The sequence below is a fragment of the Manacus candei genome, unplaced genomic scaffold, assembly GCF_025592945.1.
Source record: "Manacus candei isolate 608988 ecotype Guabito, Panama unplaced genomic scaffold, ASM2559294v1 h1tg000011l, whole genome shotgun sequence".
NCBI classification, from domain to species: Eukaryota; Metazoa; Chordata; class Aves; order Passeriformes; family Pipridae; genus Manacus; species Manacus candei.
The window spans coordinates 24,235,764-24,253,465 of record NW_026138059.1 but is presented as its reverse complement, the minus strand read 5'-3'; the positions used below and the strand labels follow the sequence as shown (position 1 = coordinate 24,253,465).

General features: G+C 35.4%; 1 protein-coding gene across 4 annotated transcripts in view; it reads left to right on the top strand.

Annotated features, from left to right (window-relative positions):
• Nucleotides 1–17,702, top strand: part of IBTK (inhibitor of Bruton tyrosine kinase) — a 56,266-nt gene that overhangs the window by 25,620 nt on the left and 12,944 nt on the right. For 3 of the 4 annotated variants that reach the window (XM_051777928.1, XM_051777926.1, XM_051777927.1), the window contains 13 exons: nt 769–855; nt 1,761–1,843; nt 1,946–1,983; nt 3,737–3,833; nt 4,197–4,298; nt 5,216–5,333; nt 6,936–6,996; nt 7,719–7,846; nt 9,284–9,396; nt 10,028–10,176; nt 10,369–10,532; nt 11,575–11,667; nt 12,803–12,961. In XM_051777928.1, coding sequence (XP_051633888.1) covers nt 769–855; nt 1,761–1,843; nt 1,946–1,983; nt 3,737–3,833; nt 4,197–4,298; nt 5,216–5,333; nt 6,936–6,996; nt 7,719–7,846; nt 9,284–9,396; nt 10,028–10,176; nt 10,369–10,532; nt 11,575–11,667; nt 12,803–12,961 — 1,392 coding nt within the window. The remainder of the gene's footprint in view (nt 1–768; nt 856–1,760; nt 1,844–1,945; nt 1,984–3,736; nt 3,834–4,196; nt 4,299–5,215; nt 5,334–6,935; nt 6,997–7,718; nt 7,847–9,283; nt 9,397–10,027; nt 10,177–10,368; nt 10,533–11,574; nt 11,668–12,802; nt 12,962–17,702) is intronic. The other variant, XM_051777929.1, reaches the window with a different exon arrangement.

Genomic DNA, 17,702 nt, shown 5'->3' with positions numbered 1-17,702 from the left:
TTTCCACAGACAACAAACATATTTTGTGTAAAACAACACAAAGCCAAATTGAATTCTTGTTTAACTGTTGTTAATTTTATGTTACATGGTGAAACGAATGGAATTGAGACCAAATATCTCTGTAGAACAGTATTACACAATTGTCTAGGGTTTCTTTTCTGCATTTGTCCTTTCAAAAGAGGGAATGAGTGTTTTCAGGACAGTTTTCTTTGCTGTAGTTTTTGCACACACAGCAAAGATGTGAAACGGCTACTAAAACTGTGTTCCTGAGTAAAATTTCCATGGTAAAGCACTTTGCCTTTGGAAGTGTGTTACTTTGTAATCTGCCAGCAGTACTCCTGTGTCTTTACCATCCCATTCATAAGCCTCTCTGATGAATTAGGATGCTAAAAAAGCCTGTGCTGAAACATGCATCTCTTCTAAACTGCTATCTTTGTTCAGATAACTGACTGGTAGCAGTATATATTATTTGTACATTTTTGACCCTGTGGTGTGGGACTTTGACCTTAACTATATAATATAGCTTTCAGGTAAGATAATAAATAAGACAGCTAAGATGTGGAAAGAATGTCAGTTATATTTTACATCTGCAGTGAAGACTTTGAAATAAGAACTGGCCCTTTCTAGTCTTCTGTGATGAATCATTCTGATTTTTTTTCGTATTCACAATATGAGGCCACTGAAGTACTGTTACTTGGTGGAACTGTTCTTAATGGTTTGAACTGTATACTAATTGTATTGCTTATTACTAATGTTAATGACTTGCAGGTTGGATGGAGTCAGGTTAGAAAATGGAAAAATTATTGTTGTCAACAAGAAGAATGGGAACAAACCAAAATTAAATCAGAAGAAATGGTAATTTTTTTTAAATCAAACTTCTTCTACCCCCATTATCTTCTTTAACGTCATCTCTTTCTCTATTAAATGCAAGCTAAGGTTGATCAGCAGCATTTTAACTTCTGGTGTACACTTGTCTCTTTCACAGTAATTCATGTTTGGATGTTCTTTGTAGATGCTTATAGACTGATCTCTAAATTAGTAATCTGGGATAGATTTCGTGTGGTGTATTTTTGTTTCTTTTTACTGTACCTCAATGTGTTCTGTGGGTTAACTGTGTCATAGAATGCTAATGTCAGGAGAAGTGTGGGTAATTCAGTCAAAAGCAATTTGACTTCTGTAAATGTGCTTGCTGTGACAATAAGACTACACAGATTGGAAATAAGCAAATGGATAATATTTTTTCTAATTTGCTTTTAGCAAAGTGATATTGGTTTTTTAATTCCACTGATGTGATTGAGTTATTTATACCCAAAGTCTTGAATAGTCTTATTTACATAGTAAAAACAACATTGCATAAAAGTAACTTTTTAACAGAATTTGGATTATTGCACTCCTAAAATGCATCATGAAAGCCTATAGTAGCTACTGATATAAAAGAAATCTGTAACTTAACATAGACCATTTAAGATTGACTAAAATTAGCCATAATTAATTTATTTGATCATAGTGGTAATTGATCTTGTTTTGAAGGAAATACTTCAGATAGAATTTTGAGAGCTCAAGTTTGGAAAAAAAAAATCTCTCTCAAAACTATTGTGCTTGTACTTTTGGGTTCATTTTCTGTGATATTATTAAAGTTCAGGTGTGTTTTATTTCAAAGAATAAATCGTAACTTGCTAAAGTTAGCATTCATTTGTAGAGTTTACAGCTTGTAGATCTTCTGAATAGTCACAGTTTTGATCCTATTAAATATCTTCTAGTTCATACCTCTGCGATGTGACCCTGAAATCTTTAGATGGAAAGGAATTCCCGTGTCATAAGTGTGTACTTTGTGCAAGACTTGGTATGTGTGTGTATTTTTATATATATTTATATAACATAAGTCATATTGTCTCTTTTAACTGTCATTTTCTTGCATCTTGAACTGAAATGCCTTTCTTTACAGATTATTTTCACAGCATGTTAAGCAGCTCATGGATTGAGGTAAGATTGCCAAACACCTGTGGTGGTATGTTTTTTTCGCATCAAATAAGTGAGAGATTTTCAACTTTTTCCTATAGTAACATAACCTAAATAATGGGGAAAAGGAAAGGCTGGATTCTTGGGTCTTGTTTGCAAGAAAAAAAACCACAAACCACATTTTTGGTTACTCTACATTTGTGCTATTTACATTGTGTATTAAATGAGAGTAATAAATGTAATACTGTATATCAGGGGAAATTACAGTATTGCTTTTGTTTTAGAGGTTTAGTTTGAGCTAGTTCATGGATTTATAAAAAGTACTGGACTTACGGGATACTGCTTTGAATGAATTTTCATTTTCTTTCTGTAAAAGATCTTACAATTTAAATAATATGCAGTTTGGAATAGCTTGTCCTGTAGTGAATACAAATACAACAGGATCAAGAGTCAATGTATAGAACCTCCAGTTGATTTCTGCTGTTTAATGAAATAGAGGATATCAAGGACTATTCTACTTAGTCATCAACTGGTGCTTCAAAAGGTGTAGATCTTTAATTTGTCATGGTTCCTATTTGCTAGCTGTGTGTCAATGCCCTGGTTGTTCCTGGACATTGTAATTTCACTAGTACCTCTGTTTAACTATCTGAATACTGCTGAAAATGTTTATGGAAAGAGAGGAGAGGTGTAAGTGGAGAAGCATTTTTCTGAGACTGAAAGCTAAAGCAGTGGCAGGAGTTTTTTCAGTTTCATAGCTTTCTGGCAATATGTAAATCTAAGAACCTGGTAAAGTACTGACAGTTCTCTTCTGCTGTGAAACAGAACTTCACCTCTAAGTTACTGTGCTGCCTTTTCCTCAGTCAACCCAGAGGAAACAAATTGAAACACTGTGAGACAAATGATGGATTTAAGGCCTTTTTTTTTAAGCATTTAATGTCCATTTGTATCATTGATTTCTATATCAATTGTATGTAGTTCATAAGTTATCTATTATTTCATAAGTAAATCTAAATCAACCTAAATTAATAAGTAAATATTTTGTGAATCGAGTGCTCTAGATGTCGTATAAAAATCTTAATGTCTGTAAGAGGTTTTAAACTTTAGATGGAAAATATGTCATTACCAGTAGCATGTTCTAAAGCAAAAGAAATATTTTAGTATGAAGCTTTACTTCAGTACCACTTGAAATAAACCAAAGTTGTTAAGCAGTGATGCTACATAAAAAGTGAATGGGGACACATGATTTACTGGCTAATGTTTGCTCATACAAAAACTTTAATGGTTAGGATGGTCCTTCAAATGGAGGGTTTGATGAGGACTTTGTTTTCAGAGAGATTAAGAGTAATGAGTAGTTTAATTTTGTTTTTCCTTGGAAACTTGTGATTTCACTAGATCATTTGACCTTGAAAGGAAAACAGTTCAGTAGTTGCATAGGGGATTCCTGTAGTTCTACTTTTAGACAATTGTGGGTAAAGTAATATAATCAAAGAGGATTGTTAGAGAAGATGATCAAAGTGATGAAACACTGAATTGTTTCATATATATTTATTCAGAAGTTTGGGCAGATTTTAATTGCTCTGCTACAGTCAATTCTTAATTGAAGAACTTGAACAGATTTTGTACAAATGCTTAAATAATTGTTTAACTTTGAAAATATGACCCTCAGTTTGAGTCATTCGCTAAATATAATTGCTGTCTTAATGTTGTATTTTATTCCAAGTACTCAGCTTCTCTTACTCTTTTTTTCTTTTCTTTTTTTTTTTTTAAATACTTTTAGGCTACCTGTTGTTCAGCTCTAGAAATGCCAATCCATTCTGACATACTACAGATAATTGTGGATTACCTGTATACAGATGAAGCTCTTGCCATAAAAGGTGCAATTAACATATTTTCAACTGTAGCTGTTGCAATTTTTGTATTTTTTAAAATAGAAATTCAGTACTTAACATGCTTGTGCTGAAGTTATATGTAAAAAAAATCCCAATTTTTATGCCTTCTGCTTTAGAGCGTGAGGTGATAGCTGTACCCTAGACCTCTTTTCCGATTTTCCTTTTCCCTCCTATTGCTTAGAAAAGTTGACTGTCGGTGCTCTTCTAAGCTATTCCTTGGGCTGTGAAAATCCCACGGAAATTTGCAAAGCCATTGTATTTGTCCCTTGGTAAAATCTCATTGAAGCTGTATGTGTGATAATTGCTTTTGATTTACCCACAGCATTTACATGATGCTTTGTTTTCCAGATTCTCAAAACGTGGAATTCATGTGTAACGTTCTGGTGGTAGCAGACCAACTTCTTATATCCAGACTCAAAGAAATCTGTGAAGTAGCTATTGCAGAAAAACGTGAGTTCTTTCGCTTGTATTATAAAGGGTTAGAGAATAAAAAACAGGGTTTTTAGAGGTTCTTGCCTTTTTCAGCACAGAATTATTTGCTTATATTCCTTTGCACTGATTATGTTTTGCTGTTCATTGCACACCTAACAGTTGTATCTCTAGTCTGAGCAATGTTCTAGGTTAGCATAATCTTTCATTCCTTATGCATCAATGTCTTCATCTCATGCTCTTCAATAAAAGAAAAAAAAAAGCAAAAAAAAAACCCCAAAAAGCTAACCGCCCCCCCAAACCCCCTTATTTCATTGAATTCAAATTTCTTCTCTTTAAAATATGACAAAATTAGTTATATGTTTCTGTTTCTATCCTTGTATTTAGTTCTGCTAGTTCTTCTGTTGTTTGTTTGATACAGTGCTGTTTTTATATGTCTATGAAGACTTGTCTCTTCTAGAAAACACTGTGTTGTTGCATAACTTGATATTTTTGCTTGGCTTTCTTACTGACTTTCATTTCACTCCTCTCTCCTGGCCCCGATCCCTACCTCTCTCTCTCCCCCTCACCTCCCCCTTATTTTTTCTTTGTCCCTACTAAATTAGAACATTTGGAACTTTAAGAATGATTTATGCTATATATGAAACTTGCTATTTTTAGCTTGCTTTTCCCCCTTTATTTTGGACTACTGTTGAAACTGATCTGTTTGCAGGTAGGACTTTCTGTTTCTGTGAATTAGCCATTGCATTCAAACTGCTGCAAAGTTACATGGGGCTTGCTATAGTTTATGGCCATTTTGAGCATTAGCATTTTTTCTAGGAATGGAGAAGTATATAATATGTTTCAATTACTAGATCATGCTGTACAATAAGTCTTAAAAACTACTGCTTGATAGTGCAGCAGATTATCTAATTTAGTTTGTTGTTTCTTCTCTGCAGTTACTTTAAAGAATGCTGCTGAGCTGTTGGAGTTCTCAGCCATGTATAATGCTGAACAGCTAAAATTGTCCTGCTTGCAGTTCATAGGACTCAATATGGCAGCTTTGCTTGAAGCAAGGTGAGTGGGAATGCCTTTGTGTTCATATATTAGCTGTTGAACTTAAACATCTCAAAAAGGCAAAAGGATTGGAAGAACTAATACAGGCAGTTAAATGTTAAAATGCAACAATGCTGCTAGTTTAAAGGTAGGCTCAGTTTTACCAGAGAGGGAGAGAAAAACTAGTTAAATATCTGTACATACTGTACCAGTTCTGTAGTACAAAACCATATGTTACTGTCTGCCACGAAGAGCCTGAATTAAGTGGAAAAACCTCTTTTGAATTCAGTGGGCTTTGACATTATGCATAGTCATTTTTTGGTTTTTAGAAGTGTTTTTGAAGATGCATAAAACTACTGTGGGGGTTTTTTTTGTTCTCTGTTTGGGGGTTGGTTTTTTGGGGGGAAGGGAGTTGTGTGGTTTATTTGGTTGTTTGCTTTGTTTTAGGATTATTTGGGGTTTTTTTAAACATGATTGTTACTATACATATTTAATTTATTTTAAATAGGTTTATTATATAGCTACTGCATTTTCCAAGGAGGATGGGCCTGCCATTTGGTAGTCTTTTTCTTTAACTGTCAGCAGTGAGAGCTGAACAAATTAATTTATTATCCTTACTTTCCACAGCGATTCTTTTAAAGTTCTAAGAAGTTGAAGGTGTGCTCTGGCCTTCCTTCTCTTGGACAGGTCTTCAGGTTGCTTCCTAAGTACATACCATCTTTTCAGAGCAAATCTTATCAGCACTGATTGAACTTCTTTTTTAGCAAAAACTGGAAAAAAAACACCAAAAAAACCCAGCCAAAGAAAAAAATCCATCTCTATTGTTAGTCCTCACTGTCCTTTTTGTTAGACTTCTTTTCACTTAAAGAAATTTTTAGAGATCTGAAACAGTTCAGAATGCCAGCACTTCCTTGCCATGTCACATAGCTACTCCACTTGCATCACAGGAGTTTATTCATATTAGCCATTTTCCTTGTCAATCTGTATAAAGTATAAACATTTTAACCTTTGATTTTGGAGAGAAAAATCTAATAAAATTGCTTTAAATATTACTCTGAATTCAGATTTGTTTCACCTTAGGCCTGAAGGACATGCAGCATTCTGACTATGATTAAGACTGCATCTGTATTTTAGTGAAAATCTGAAAATGTTAGTATTGGGTAGAAAAACTTTTAATTTGATACTTAAGACAGGTAGAACTCAGTCCTGACAGCTTCGTGCGAGGAGGACTGTTCACATGGACAAGACAGTTCTCTTGAGTCCAGTTTGTTGCTATAGAATTATTTTTTGGCATAAATGTGTAACGATGTTGGGTTGAGTTTTATAGGAGAATTTACATAGACCTGGGGTGTTTAGATACATGTCAGGAAAACTTGAAAATATGCAGAAACAGGGAGAGTAATGACCAGTTCATGGTTACTTAACTATGTAGGTCTGTATTGGCTCTGACCTTAAATAAAAGTAAGTGGAAAGGTTGTGTGTTTAATCCTGCCTTACAGCAAAGGCATTGATTAGTTTATATTCTGTGTAGGTGAGATTCATCCAAAATGTTAATTTGAATTTTTCATTACTGGGATTTTTTTTTTTTAATAAGGTGCTAAGATAATTTTTTTTTTTCTTTAGGACTCTGGATGTCTTAAGTGATGATGTTGTGAAGGATCTTTCTGTTTATTACAGGAAAATGGTAAGTTGTACAACTTGAGTGTAAGCTGATTAGGTTTAAAATGAGAATAGATGAGTAATAAATACATACCTGCAGGGTCTGTAGATGACAGGCTAAATGTGAAACATCTGACTCAACAGATGAGGTTGGCTGCTACAATTATCACTCTTGAGCTCATATTTCATTATTCACTAGCTACTGCTGCAACAGTATTGTGTCTTTAGAATTAATGAATTATATACATTAAATATATTAATATTCTGTAATTAACAATTGTTGCATGAAAAAGCGTAAGCAAAACCTGTGGAAAAGAGCATCTGCTACTTGGAAGAAAGGAGAAGAAAGAAAATGATATATCTCCAGTGAAAAGTTCAGGGTGATTCTATAGATCTTAAAATCAGTAAGAAGAATAATGTGAAAGTTGAGCTTTAATGCAAAGGTGAAAACCAAGACACATTATAATCCAGTATTTTTTAATTGTAAAAGATAAATGTTTGCAAAATCTTGAAGCATATTTTGTCAGGAGTTATAGACAGATGAAACAGACATTTTGAGTGTGTCAAAATAGTTCACTTGTTTTGCTTAAAGACGTAACTTAACTTTATAAGCTTGTTAAATAATTAATTACTTGATCTGTGAAAGTGTTTTAAATTACAGTCAGTTTTGGTCCTTTTACAAGAGACCATATATTTGCTAGCATACAGCTTGAGAGAAACTTAATGTAATGGCTTTTACAACTACAGATTCCAGCTATGGTCAGGAGAGTAATTACCCCATATCCAGATGGGCCTGACATAAGTTCTTTTGAGCCTGAAGATGGAGAGAATTGTGTCTTTTTAAGGGAAGAAATGAACACAGAACAAAATTCTCAGTAAGTATCTGTTTTTTATCAATATTTTTAGCTAGATGAACTGTGTGTATTAAATCCTCATTTTCATGGTGCCTGACTCCCTTTAGATTCAGAATTGAAATATTAAGAAATGGAGATTTCAAAGAAAATCCCTTCAATATTTGAAAATATAACAAACCTGCAGCAGAGCACTTCTTTCAATTTATAAGTAGCATGTGAGTAAAGGTTGTAAAACAAGCATTCACAGTAATGTTTGGGAGTTGTGCATGTGAGGAGAGTATCTGTATATGTGTGAGACCAAATGTGGAGTTCATTGAACTTCACTGAATTAGGAGAAATCAAAAGAGAAAAAACCAGACTTTAACATACTATATAGATATCTTTGGAAAATTGTGATAATCTACATTTCTTAATATTTACAGAATTGTCAAGTGAAATATGAAGTTTTGTAGCTGCTAGGATGGCTTGGTAGCAGGCTTCCAAATAGCGAAATACAATATCACTGTGCAGATGAAACCTCACCTACATTATTGTGTATGGTTCTGAGCATTTGTGTCTGGAAAAGTTGTGCTAAATGAACTAGGTAAGAACTAGTAGATCAAGGGAACTGAGAGGCTATTCTGTATTAGACTTCAAGCCATTCAGGGTTCTTAAGGGCTAGGTGATAGATAACGTTTAGGGTATTGGGCACTCCAAGGGTTAAAAAATAACACAAACCCAGGCATTGTAAGTTAGTGATGCGGAATGGAATAAGTAGCTGTACAGTTGTTCCACAAAAAGCTTCTTAAAGAAACTTTTTGAAATAGGGTACTGTAGCTGTGATTCATATAACTCTGAATTTCTAAAATGAAAGATGCCTTTTGTTTTATTCCACTCTTCCTAATAGCATATACAGGAACACATGACATTTAGGTAGCATGGCCCTAGACCTGCTTTATTGTAAAGTTAGTATTATTATGATGGGAATGTTTGTGTTGGGGAAAATTGAGACCAACTGTGGAGTTTATTGAACTTCACTAATTTAGGAGAAATCAAGAGAGAAAAAAGTGGAGACTTGTATGTCATTTGCTTTATGTCCATTGCTGTGCTGTGTAGCAGGTTTAATCTGACCTAGGTGGCAGTGCCAGTCTGTGAAGCAGCTGTATCTTCCACTGTCTCATCAGAAGTCTTTGTGCAGTGTAATAGTCTGGAGACTAGGTCTAGATTGAAAAGAATTTTTTCTTTTCCTCCTGGATTTTTTTTTGTCTCCTCAAATCATTTATGAAATAGTTGTGCCAGTGCATAAACAGAGCAGGAACAAGCAGCTATTGCCAGCGGGTGGGACCAGGTACTACTGCTTGAAGTATAATGGCTGTTGCTGACTGAAAAACTTGACATTGACACCGGTAGTTCTGGGCCTCAATTTCTGTGGCTTAACGCATTTGGGGTTTTTTTTGTTTCTTTGTTTGTTTTTAATAGGGAAGCCCTTTTCAAAAGAGCAAAAAATAAGGCAAAAAAGAAGCCACGAAAACGGTCTGACAGCTCTGGAGGATATAATCTCTCAGATATTATTCAGAGTCCAGCCTCTACAGGTCAGTGGAAAAGAGATTCCTTTCAGGTATAAAACCAGAACATAAAGTGTAATATGCAATGCAATTTCTGTACTTCAGGAAGGAAATCTTAGAAAGATTATTTCTTTTGTAGTGAACACCATAGTTGAATGTGAATAGTGAATTCTTAAGATTGAGGTTTTTTTGAGAGGACTTTTGTCATTTTAAGCTTGTGCCCAAAGTTCAGATAAAAGCACATATTTTATCAAATAAAGATAATGGACACTTTCTTATGTGGTTTTAATAAGTGGAACATTTCTACTAATGTGTTGTGGGTTGTTTGTTTTTTTCTGGAATATAAAAGATAAATTAGTCACTTTTTTTTTGAAAAGATGGTAGAAAACTTCATTTTCAAAGAAAAAGTGTCAGTGTTACTTCATAAAACTTTATATTGTGAGACAGCAGAAGAAAACTGGGACCAATATTATTCTGAAAAAAAATATTTAAGGTAGTCTAAAATTTGCTTATGCTTATTACAGCCTAGTATTCTGATCTAGGTAAACTTCTGGTTATTTTGTATTCATCATATGGAGTGAATAATTTGGGGGTTTTTTAAGCATTGTTTAGTCTGGCTCTTATGATTAATAGTTCTACTATCTTTTCTTATTTCTAGGCTCAGTAAAACTGGATAAAACTAACTCTGTAGAATCACTTCCAGAACTCTTAACATCTGACTCTGAAGGTAGTTATGCAGGAGTGGGTAGTCCCAGAGACTTGCAGTCACCTGACTTCACAAAAGGATTTCATCCAGAGAGGACTGAGGTTGGATAAACAATATATTTGTTTGTTTTTACCTCGTTCATCAAAGGCAGAGTTTGTATTTTGGAGTCTTTCTGCAAAGTTGTTGTACTTAAAATGGAGTAGACAACTTTAAGTAGTTATTGTTTGTTTGATTAAGCAAATAAAAATTAGTGTTTGTAGCATTTATTCAAAAATTTTCTGCCTGGTTTTTAGATGAAAGACAAAGCATGTGCTCAGGGAATGAAAGCCTCTCAAGCTAATAAGGAGATGAAGTCATACAAGGGAGCATCAGCATTGAAACAGTCTGTTCCACAGTCCATTCCCAGTGCCAGACACAACTCTGCAAGCTCTCCCAATTGGGTAGCAACCACTTTCAGGTGGAGTAATACTTACAGTAACTATTCTACACTTGGTAGTGAATGCTAATAATATTCTCTTCAGATTGAAAAGCTGTCTGCTCTTCAAAACGATCATATGTTACTTGAAATGTGAACTCAAGATTTTGGTAGTTTAATAAAAGTGGTACATTTTTTAATTATTCTTTGAAAAAAGCAGTGCTACTTTTCTAAAATGCTAATTTCTGACACTTTTCCCAGGCTTTGTGGGTTTGTGGCTGATGGGCTTTGTTAATACAGGTGATAAAGCTGTAGAAATTAAAGTTGCAACTCTGAAGTGTATCAGGAGCAGTGACCTTCCAGTGGTTAATACACTAGTTAGACTGTGGCAGTTGGGTTTATGTAGGGAGAGATGGAGAAAGTGCTGCTTATATTTCATTTCAAAGCCCGTCCTCAGATCTGGTTGTAACACATCTTGATTTATGGAAGTTTTTAAGTACATGGGTCTTAATTTATAGTTTTATGTAAAACTTGAAATGTCTAGGTTTAATTCATGCTCATTTCTTTGGAAGTTGAAAATTAGGTCATTTATGAAAAAAAGACCGATTCCTAAAGATTGAGAATGTTACTGATGTTTGTACAGACCTCTGACTGCGAAGACTGTTCTGTTTATCATGTGAAATAGTTTTAATCCTGTTCTTCAGAGAAAGATCAAATTCAGCCTTCATGAAAGAGCTGTGACCAGTGCCTCTCTATTACTTAGCATGAGCATTTGACTACTAAATAAGTATCTTGGATTTAGGTATCTAATTTTTTTAGTGTAATCATAGTTCACATCTTTTTGTTTCATAGTATAATGAGTCTTGAAAGTATTTTTATAGTGTGTTCTTAAATATGTATATATTTATAAAAGTTTTGTCAGAAACATTTTATTTGAGGTTTGCCATAATTGAGGAAACAGACATAAATTATACAACTGGTCACCAATCTCGTGTATGATTTAGAGGATTTCAGTGAAGGTTGGAACTGTGGAATGTAAGTAAAAATCAGTGCCTTGTAAGGTAACTTTTTATTTTTCATTTAGCCCTGCCAGCCCTCCTGCTATGGATCTGAGAACCATCATGGAAATTGAAGAAAGTATGCAGAAATGTGGAACCATGCCAAAGGCAAATTCAGGGTTGGTAAAAAACCAAAATCTATAAAAAAAAAGTGTGATAGGCTGGGTTATTATGAATTTACTTAGTGGTTTAGGCAGTTCAGAGTTTAAAATAAGCAGGAGAAAAGCTGTCCTATTTGGTTTTGAACAGCTTTGTTTACTTCAGTTCATTATGTTGCTTTTCTGTAGGCATGCAAAGTTTATCCCTTTATTTTACTCTAGTCTTGTTTTGTCAGCTACTGCGAAAGAGCTAATAAACTAGTATCTTAAATAAGTGGCCTGCTCTGCTGAGCCTTTCTATTTCCAACCAAAAAGAATTAATTCTTCTCCCTAGAACTTTGGAAATTACTTGTGGATGAGTACTATATTTGATAAGTTTGTTTCTTGTCTTTCATCCTCTGACCTCCTCCAGCACTCATGTCTTGATATTGACAGTTCTTCCTCAGACAGAAGCAATGGTAGTTCTTGCTTGGAGAAGCATCCGAAAAGATACAGGGAGATAAATGTACTTTTTTTTTACAAGGCAGTGTATTAAACCTAGTGTTTTTTAACTAGAAACATATGGAAGAGAACAGGAGATGACTCTTAGGACCTTTTGAGGTGTGGCATTCTTGTAAAAGAGAGTTAGGACAGTAGTAATGGAGCCTGGTAAAGGGTTGCTTGCTAAGTAGGTTCAGAAGCTGCAAACAAAGCAGCCACGACTGAATCCAAATAACTTAGAAAAGAAAATTATTACAAATAGAAAAAATGGCTATATGCTGTTACATACTTTTTTTAATCTCTGAATATTTTTGGTTTAAGGGAGCTAAGCTTAACAGTCTCTAAAAAAATCATAAAATTAGAAAATAGTAGTTTTCATCTAGTGGTAGTCCATCTCTTTTGGACGCTTGATTCCTACTCTGCATGTTTTTGTTTACAGACATCTATGTGAAGAATAGTTTTATGATGCTTTTCTTTCTGTCACTCTTGATATTAATTGATCCTCCTTTTGCTTCCCAGCCTTCTGAGCCCTCCCTTCCTTGCCTCTTGGTACTCTAAACAAAGTATTTTGGTCCAGGAAAGAAGTATTTCTTAGTTTAATTTTGCAGGGTTAAAGGTGAGTCATCTCAAAGGACCTTGATCTTACGTCTTCTCTCCTTGCAATATCCATTCACAGCAGAATGGTGTCTCATGGAACCAAACTTTCTCAGAAGCAAAGGAAAATGATTGCCCTGGCAGCAAAAGATAATGGATCAATCAGTAGCAGCATGGAGCCTACCGCTATAGTAACTACACCACCCCCCCCTACAAAAGTTGCAAAACTAGGGAATGCATGGTATGTTATAAATCTATCAATTCTTTCTCTTTGGAGGGTTTTGACATTGAAATAGCTTCTTTAAAGCAGACTGAACTGTTTGTGTCTACATTTGGTAGTAATCTAGAAATTCAAAGTGGGTAGAGAAATGCAGTGGTTGCAGTTTAACATTTCTTTGAAATACTTCTATATGAGTCAGAAGACTGCATCCCATCTGGTGCTTTCCTGTGTATGATGTGGTATTTGCAGATGGTATCCAAGTAAAGCACAGATGAAGGCTGAGCACAAGCTCTGAAACTTAGGAAGGAAGGAGTTACTAAAAAACATTACGAATGGTGGTTTTTTTCTGTCAAAAACATATCAAAAAATGCTAGCCCTTCCTGGGGGGAAGGTCTGCAGTGACTTTGAGGTAGAGCAAAATCGACTGAAATTAGAGATAACAAAGTTATCCGGAGTCTTGGAGCTGGGGGGGGTGTTGGATGCTGGTAAAAATTTTTATGGTGGAAGGATGCATAATGGGTTTCAAATGACTTTTAATGCTGATTGCACACAATTTAGGTGTTCAAGTTAATATCACAGAATATGAAGAATAGAAAAATAGTATATCATCATCTGTTCAATGACCGAGGTTTATAACTGTTGAGGTGCTAGCCCAACTCATGCTTTGTTCTTCGTATTTACTGTTGGTATTGGATAAAAGCACAAATGCAAAATGTAGAAGTTGCAAGCTATGTAAATTTAATGTGTTTAATTCTTACAGGATAAATACCTATTTGCATGCTCTTAGCTTGAAGTAAATGTTGGGCAGTTCTCCAGTTTTCGCTGTTCAAGAAGGTCTAGACTTTTATTGCAAGTTACTTCTGTTACCCTAGAAGAACTGTTATTCTCCTCTCTCTCTAGCTTACTTTTTTTGTAACTCAGTGGGAACAAAGGTAGCTGCATACCCCCCACAGTCACTATTTTAAATGAAGTCTTTTTTTATACAATTTAGCTGTTTTAAATGCTATTATAGTAGTTTGGTTTTTTGTATTGGATGGATTTCAAAGTAAAATAGCATTCTGTCTTTTAAAGGGTATGTTTAGTTTCCACAGTCATCTCCCTCTTGTGTCTTTTGGCTCTCTTTCCTTTGATCTTTTATATGAATTGGGTGCTCCTTTCAGAAATAACAGTAGTAAGCATCTGCTGGAATCTTTGCCTTTCTGCTATGCTCCTGCAAATTCAAAACAGACAAGTAACTTGTTAGCTATTTAATGATTGTATGAAGAGGAAAAAAAAGTCACATGGCTAGCTGGCTGAGGAAAAGGTAGGCTGCTTCTTGGTGATAGTCCCTTCTTGAAAGTCGTTCTATGTCAAAAGGTTTAGGGCAATATCTAGAACTGCTTGCTTCTCTGCTTCATTTCATGTTTCTGTTACCTCATTTCTCTATTTTGGGTGGATGCTAATACAATCAGCACCTTGAGTTTTAAGTGCCTTTAGATTTATTTGAGACTCCACAGAGGTCTGTTGGTATGCTATTATCTTAAGACCATAGTAATAACAGTAATATCCTGGAAAACAACAACGGCAATGTAGAACTGGTGTTCAATATATTAGTCAGTAATGTATGGGAAAAATGTGATTCTAAAATGATATTCTGGTTATGACACCAGAACAAGCTTTGCTTGTCTACTGGACAGTATGCAGTACATTCAGCCTTATGGTGAAAAGGCTTTAGTATCTTAAAGGATCTGTCAAGGATCATGTCAGTCTGATCTGAAATGGACAGCTGTTTGGTAAATTCAAGGTAGTGTGGCATGATGTTTCCTTCAAGTAGTGATTCTGGTTGTGATGACAAGGATTTCTCCAAGAGCCAGTAAAAACAGGGACAAGGAGTCTTCTCTGGCCATCTGTATGTCATGGATTGATTATAACTAAAAAAAAATAGTTATATCTATGTTTTTCTAGTGTCCAGCTTACAAGCCATAGAGTTATGTTACTACAGTAGCTACTTACAAAAATAAATTGCCTAAGGTGACCTGGTTTTAAAAATACCTTGCACTCAGTATTTTAAGTGATTCTAAGAAAAGTTGAATTCTAATGTTTTGATTTCTCCCAGGCAGCCAGCAGTAGGACAAGAGAGCACAATCTTAAGCTCTGCCAGGGGAAGTTTAGGTTTGATATTAGGAAGAAATTTTTTATGGAGAGAGTAATCAGGCATTGGAATGGGCTGCCCAGGAAGGTGGTGGATTCACGGTGCCTGGAGGTTTTTAAGGTGAGACTGGATGTGGCACTGAGTGCCATGGTCTGGTAACCACGGCGGTGTTTGATCAAGGGTTGGACTTGATGATCTCAGAGGTCTTTTCCAACCCGGTTGATTCTATGATTCTATGGTTTATACAAGCAAGACTTAGATATCTGTCTTCTCAATTTATTTTCATCCATGAATGCTTAATACTAAAATTTAGGGTTTCATTTGCTCCCTCGGTCCCCAAAAGTTATTCTGAAATAATATTGGTAAAAATCCACAATTTTGTCTTAAGAGGAAAGAGAATGAGTTGCTTTGCACCTAACGATTCAGACTCTTCCTGACCTCTGAACAGTAATTGAAGACCTTCACAGTAGGAGAAACAAGGTTTGCAAGATTCATCTTCTGAAGTCTATTGAGCCAGATGAATTTTAGTCCTTAAAACTGGTCCTCTCAAATGCCCCGAAGAACATGCTACCTGCTTTACACAGGTGATTCTGCAGATCAAGCAGCACCCTGGTTATTTGCCTTAGCGAATGGAGGTGTCACAGGGCAGTTATAGCTCTGAGGCCTAAAATGTACTTGGAGAAACTGACAATTGAATCACATGTTGATGAACACAGGGAATACTGAGTTATTCAATCCTTTAATATATTAAAATAATAATACTCCATCTGCATTTTTAGTCTTATTACTAATGTAGTTATGCATAAAGGCAATGAAATATAAAAGTTCTAAAAAATAAATACAATAAAATTGTTTCTAGAAATAAAAGGAGGGGAAAGGAGAATATCCTTTATCAGATGTGGATGGGAACACAGTGACAAAGGACAAAGAAAAGTCTGAGATACTTAATGCTTTCTTTACCTCACTCTTTAATAGTAAGGTAAATTCCCCAGGTGCCCAGCCCCCTGAGCTGGAAGATGGGCACGGGGGGAGCAGAATGAAGCTCTTCATAATCCAAGGGTAAATGGTCAGTGACATGCTACACCACTTAGACACACTCAAGTCCATGGGGCTGGATGGGCTCCAGCTGAGTGAGCTGATGGAGGTGATCACTGAGCCACTTCCCATCATTTACCAGCAGCCCTGACTAACCGGGGAGGTCCCAGACAGCTGGAGTTTAGCCAATGTGACGCCCATCTACGAGAACGCTTGGAAGGAGAATGTGGGAAACTTCAGGCCTGTCAGCCTGACTTCAGCTCCAGGGAAGGTCATGGAGCAGATCATCCTGGTTAACAAAGGGCAGTCCTGCCTGAATAGTTTGTTTTATTCATGCTGCCCATCTACTCTCTGACAGATAATTCTTTACATATTCAGTGTTATTTAATTTTAAACTACCAACTGCCTATGAACTGTTCCTTGCATTTAAAAAGCAAATATGGACTGATTTTGGAATACCCATATATAACTGTGTCCAAAAAATATATTGTGCTCTTAAGGTTCTGATTAAAGACTTTTTGAAAAGAGCTGGGCTCTACTGTGTTACACAAACATCTTAAGTGGAAAGGCTAGGGTATATTTCAGGAGGATGGAATCCAACCTAATGCTCATGTGGTCTCCATGCATGATTCCGTACGTTCCTCTCCTGTGTTGCTCTGGCTGCTGTTCTGGAAAATGCCAATAGCTCAAGAATTCAAGCAAAGAACAGTGAGAGCTAGATGAATATTTAAAATTAGCTCTAGCTGCTGGAATAAACTTTAAGCTGCTTTAGGCAAGCAGTAAATTATTTGATTGCCCTTGCTAGTTTCTCAAAGTATTTTGTATGTATGAATAAGTGTTACTCATCTGCTCTAGTATTATATTTGCAAAGTTATAGTCTGTAAATTCACAGTGGATTATGAGAGTGCATTTGTCAATAGATTGAGCTTTCCACACATGCAGTATAGTAAGAGCCATAGAACTTGTGTTCCCGTGAAATCAGATAATCTTGGATGTGCAGTGAGTGCACTTGCCAGAAGGGTGTGGGACCTTCTGGCTCTTTTTTGGTTGACTGAAAGTCAGAGTCTGTCATACACAATACCTTTTCCACCAAAAGAAACCTCCAGTTTCATAGTTCTTGTGGAAACTGAACCTATGTTTCCTCCCTTGAAGAAAAGTGAAAATTAGAAGGGAAAAAAATAAAAATAAATCAAATACTTTGAAAGAATCTCTAAAGTTAACTAGATGTTGACTTTATTAGTTCTCAAAACCTACTTTGATCGAGGGAGGGGCAGTATTGCTTATTTGTTTTGGGGCTTTTTTAAGATCAAGAGAGCCTGTGGCTTTTCAAGACTGGAGGCATAAAGAAATTTGAAGTCTCTCTTGAGAATTAACAATTGTATATTTTAATGTCTAGGTTGTCAGTTTGACAGTATTCCAGCTTATACTAAAACATCAACAGCTGTTTTGGAACTTCATGCTTTGATGTTTTGCAGTTACAGCTTAGAGAAACTTAGTCATATTCCACTTTTTTAAAAAAAATGTATAAATTAGTTTTTCTAATTTTACAAATTAGATTGAAAAGACAATATATCAGACAGGACAGGCTGAAATTTA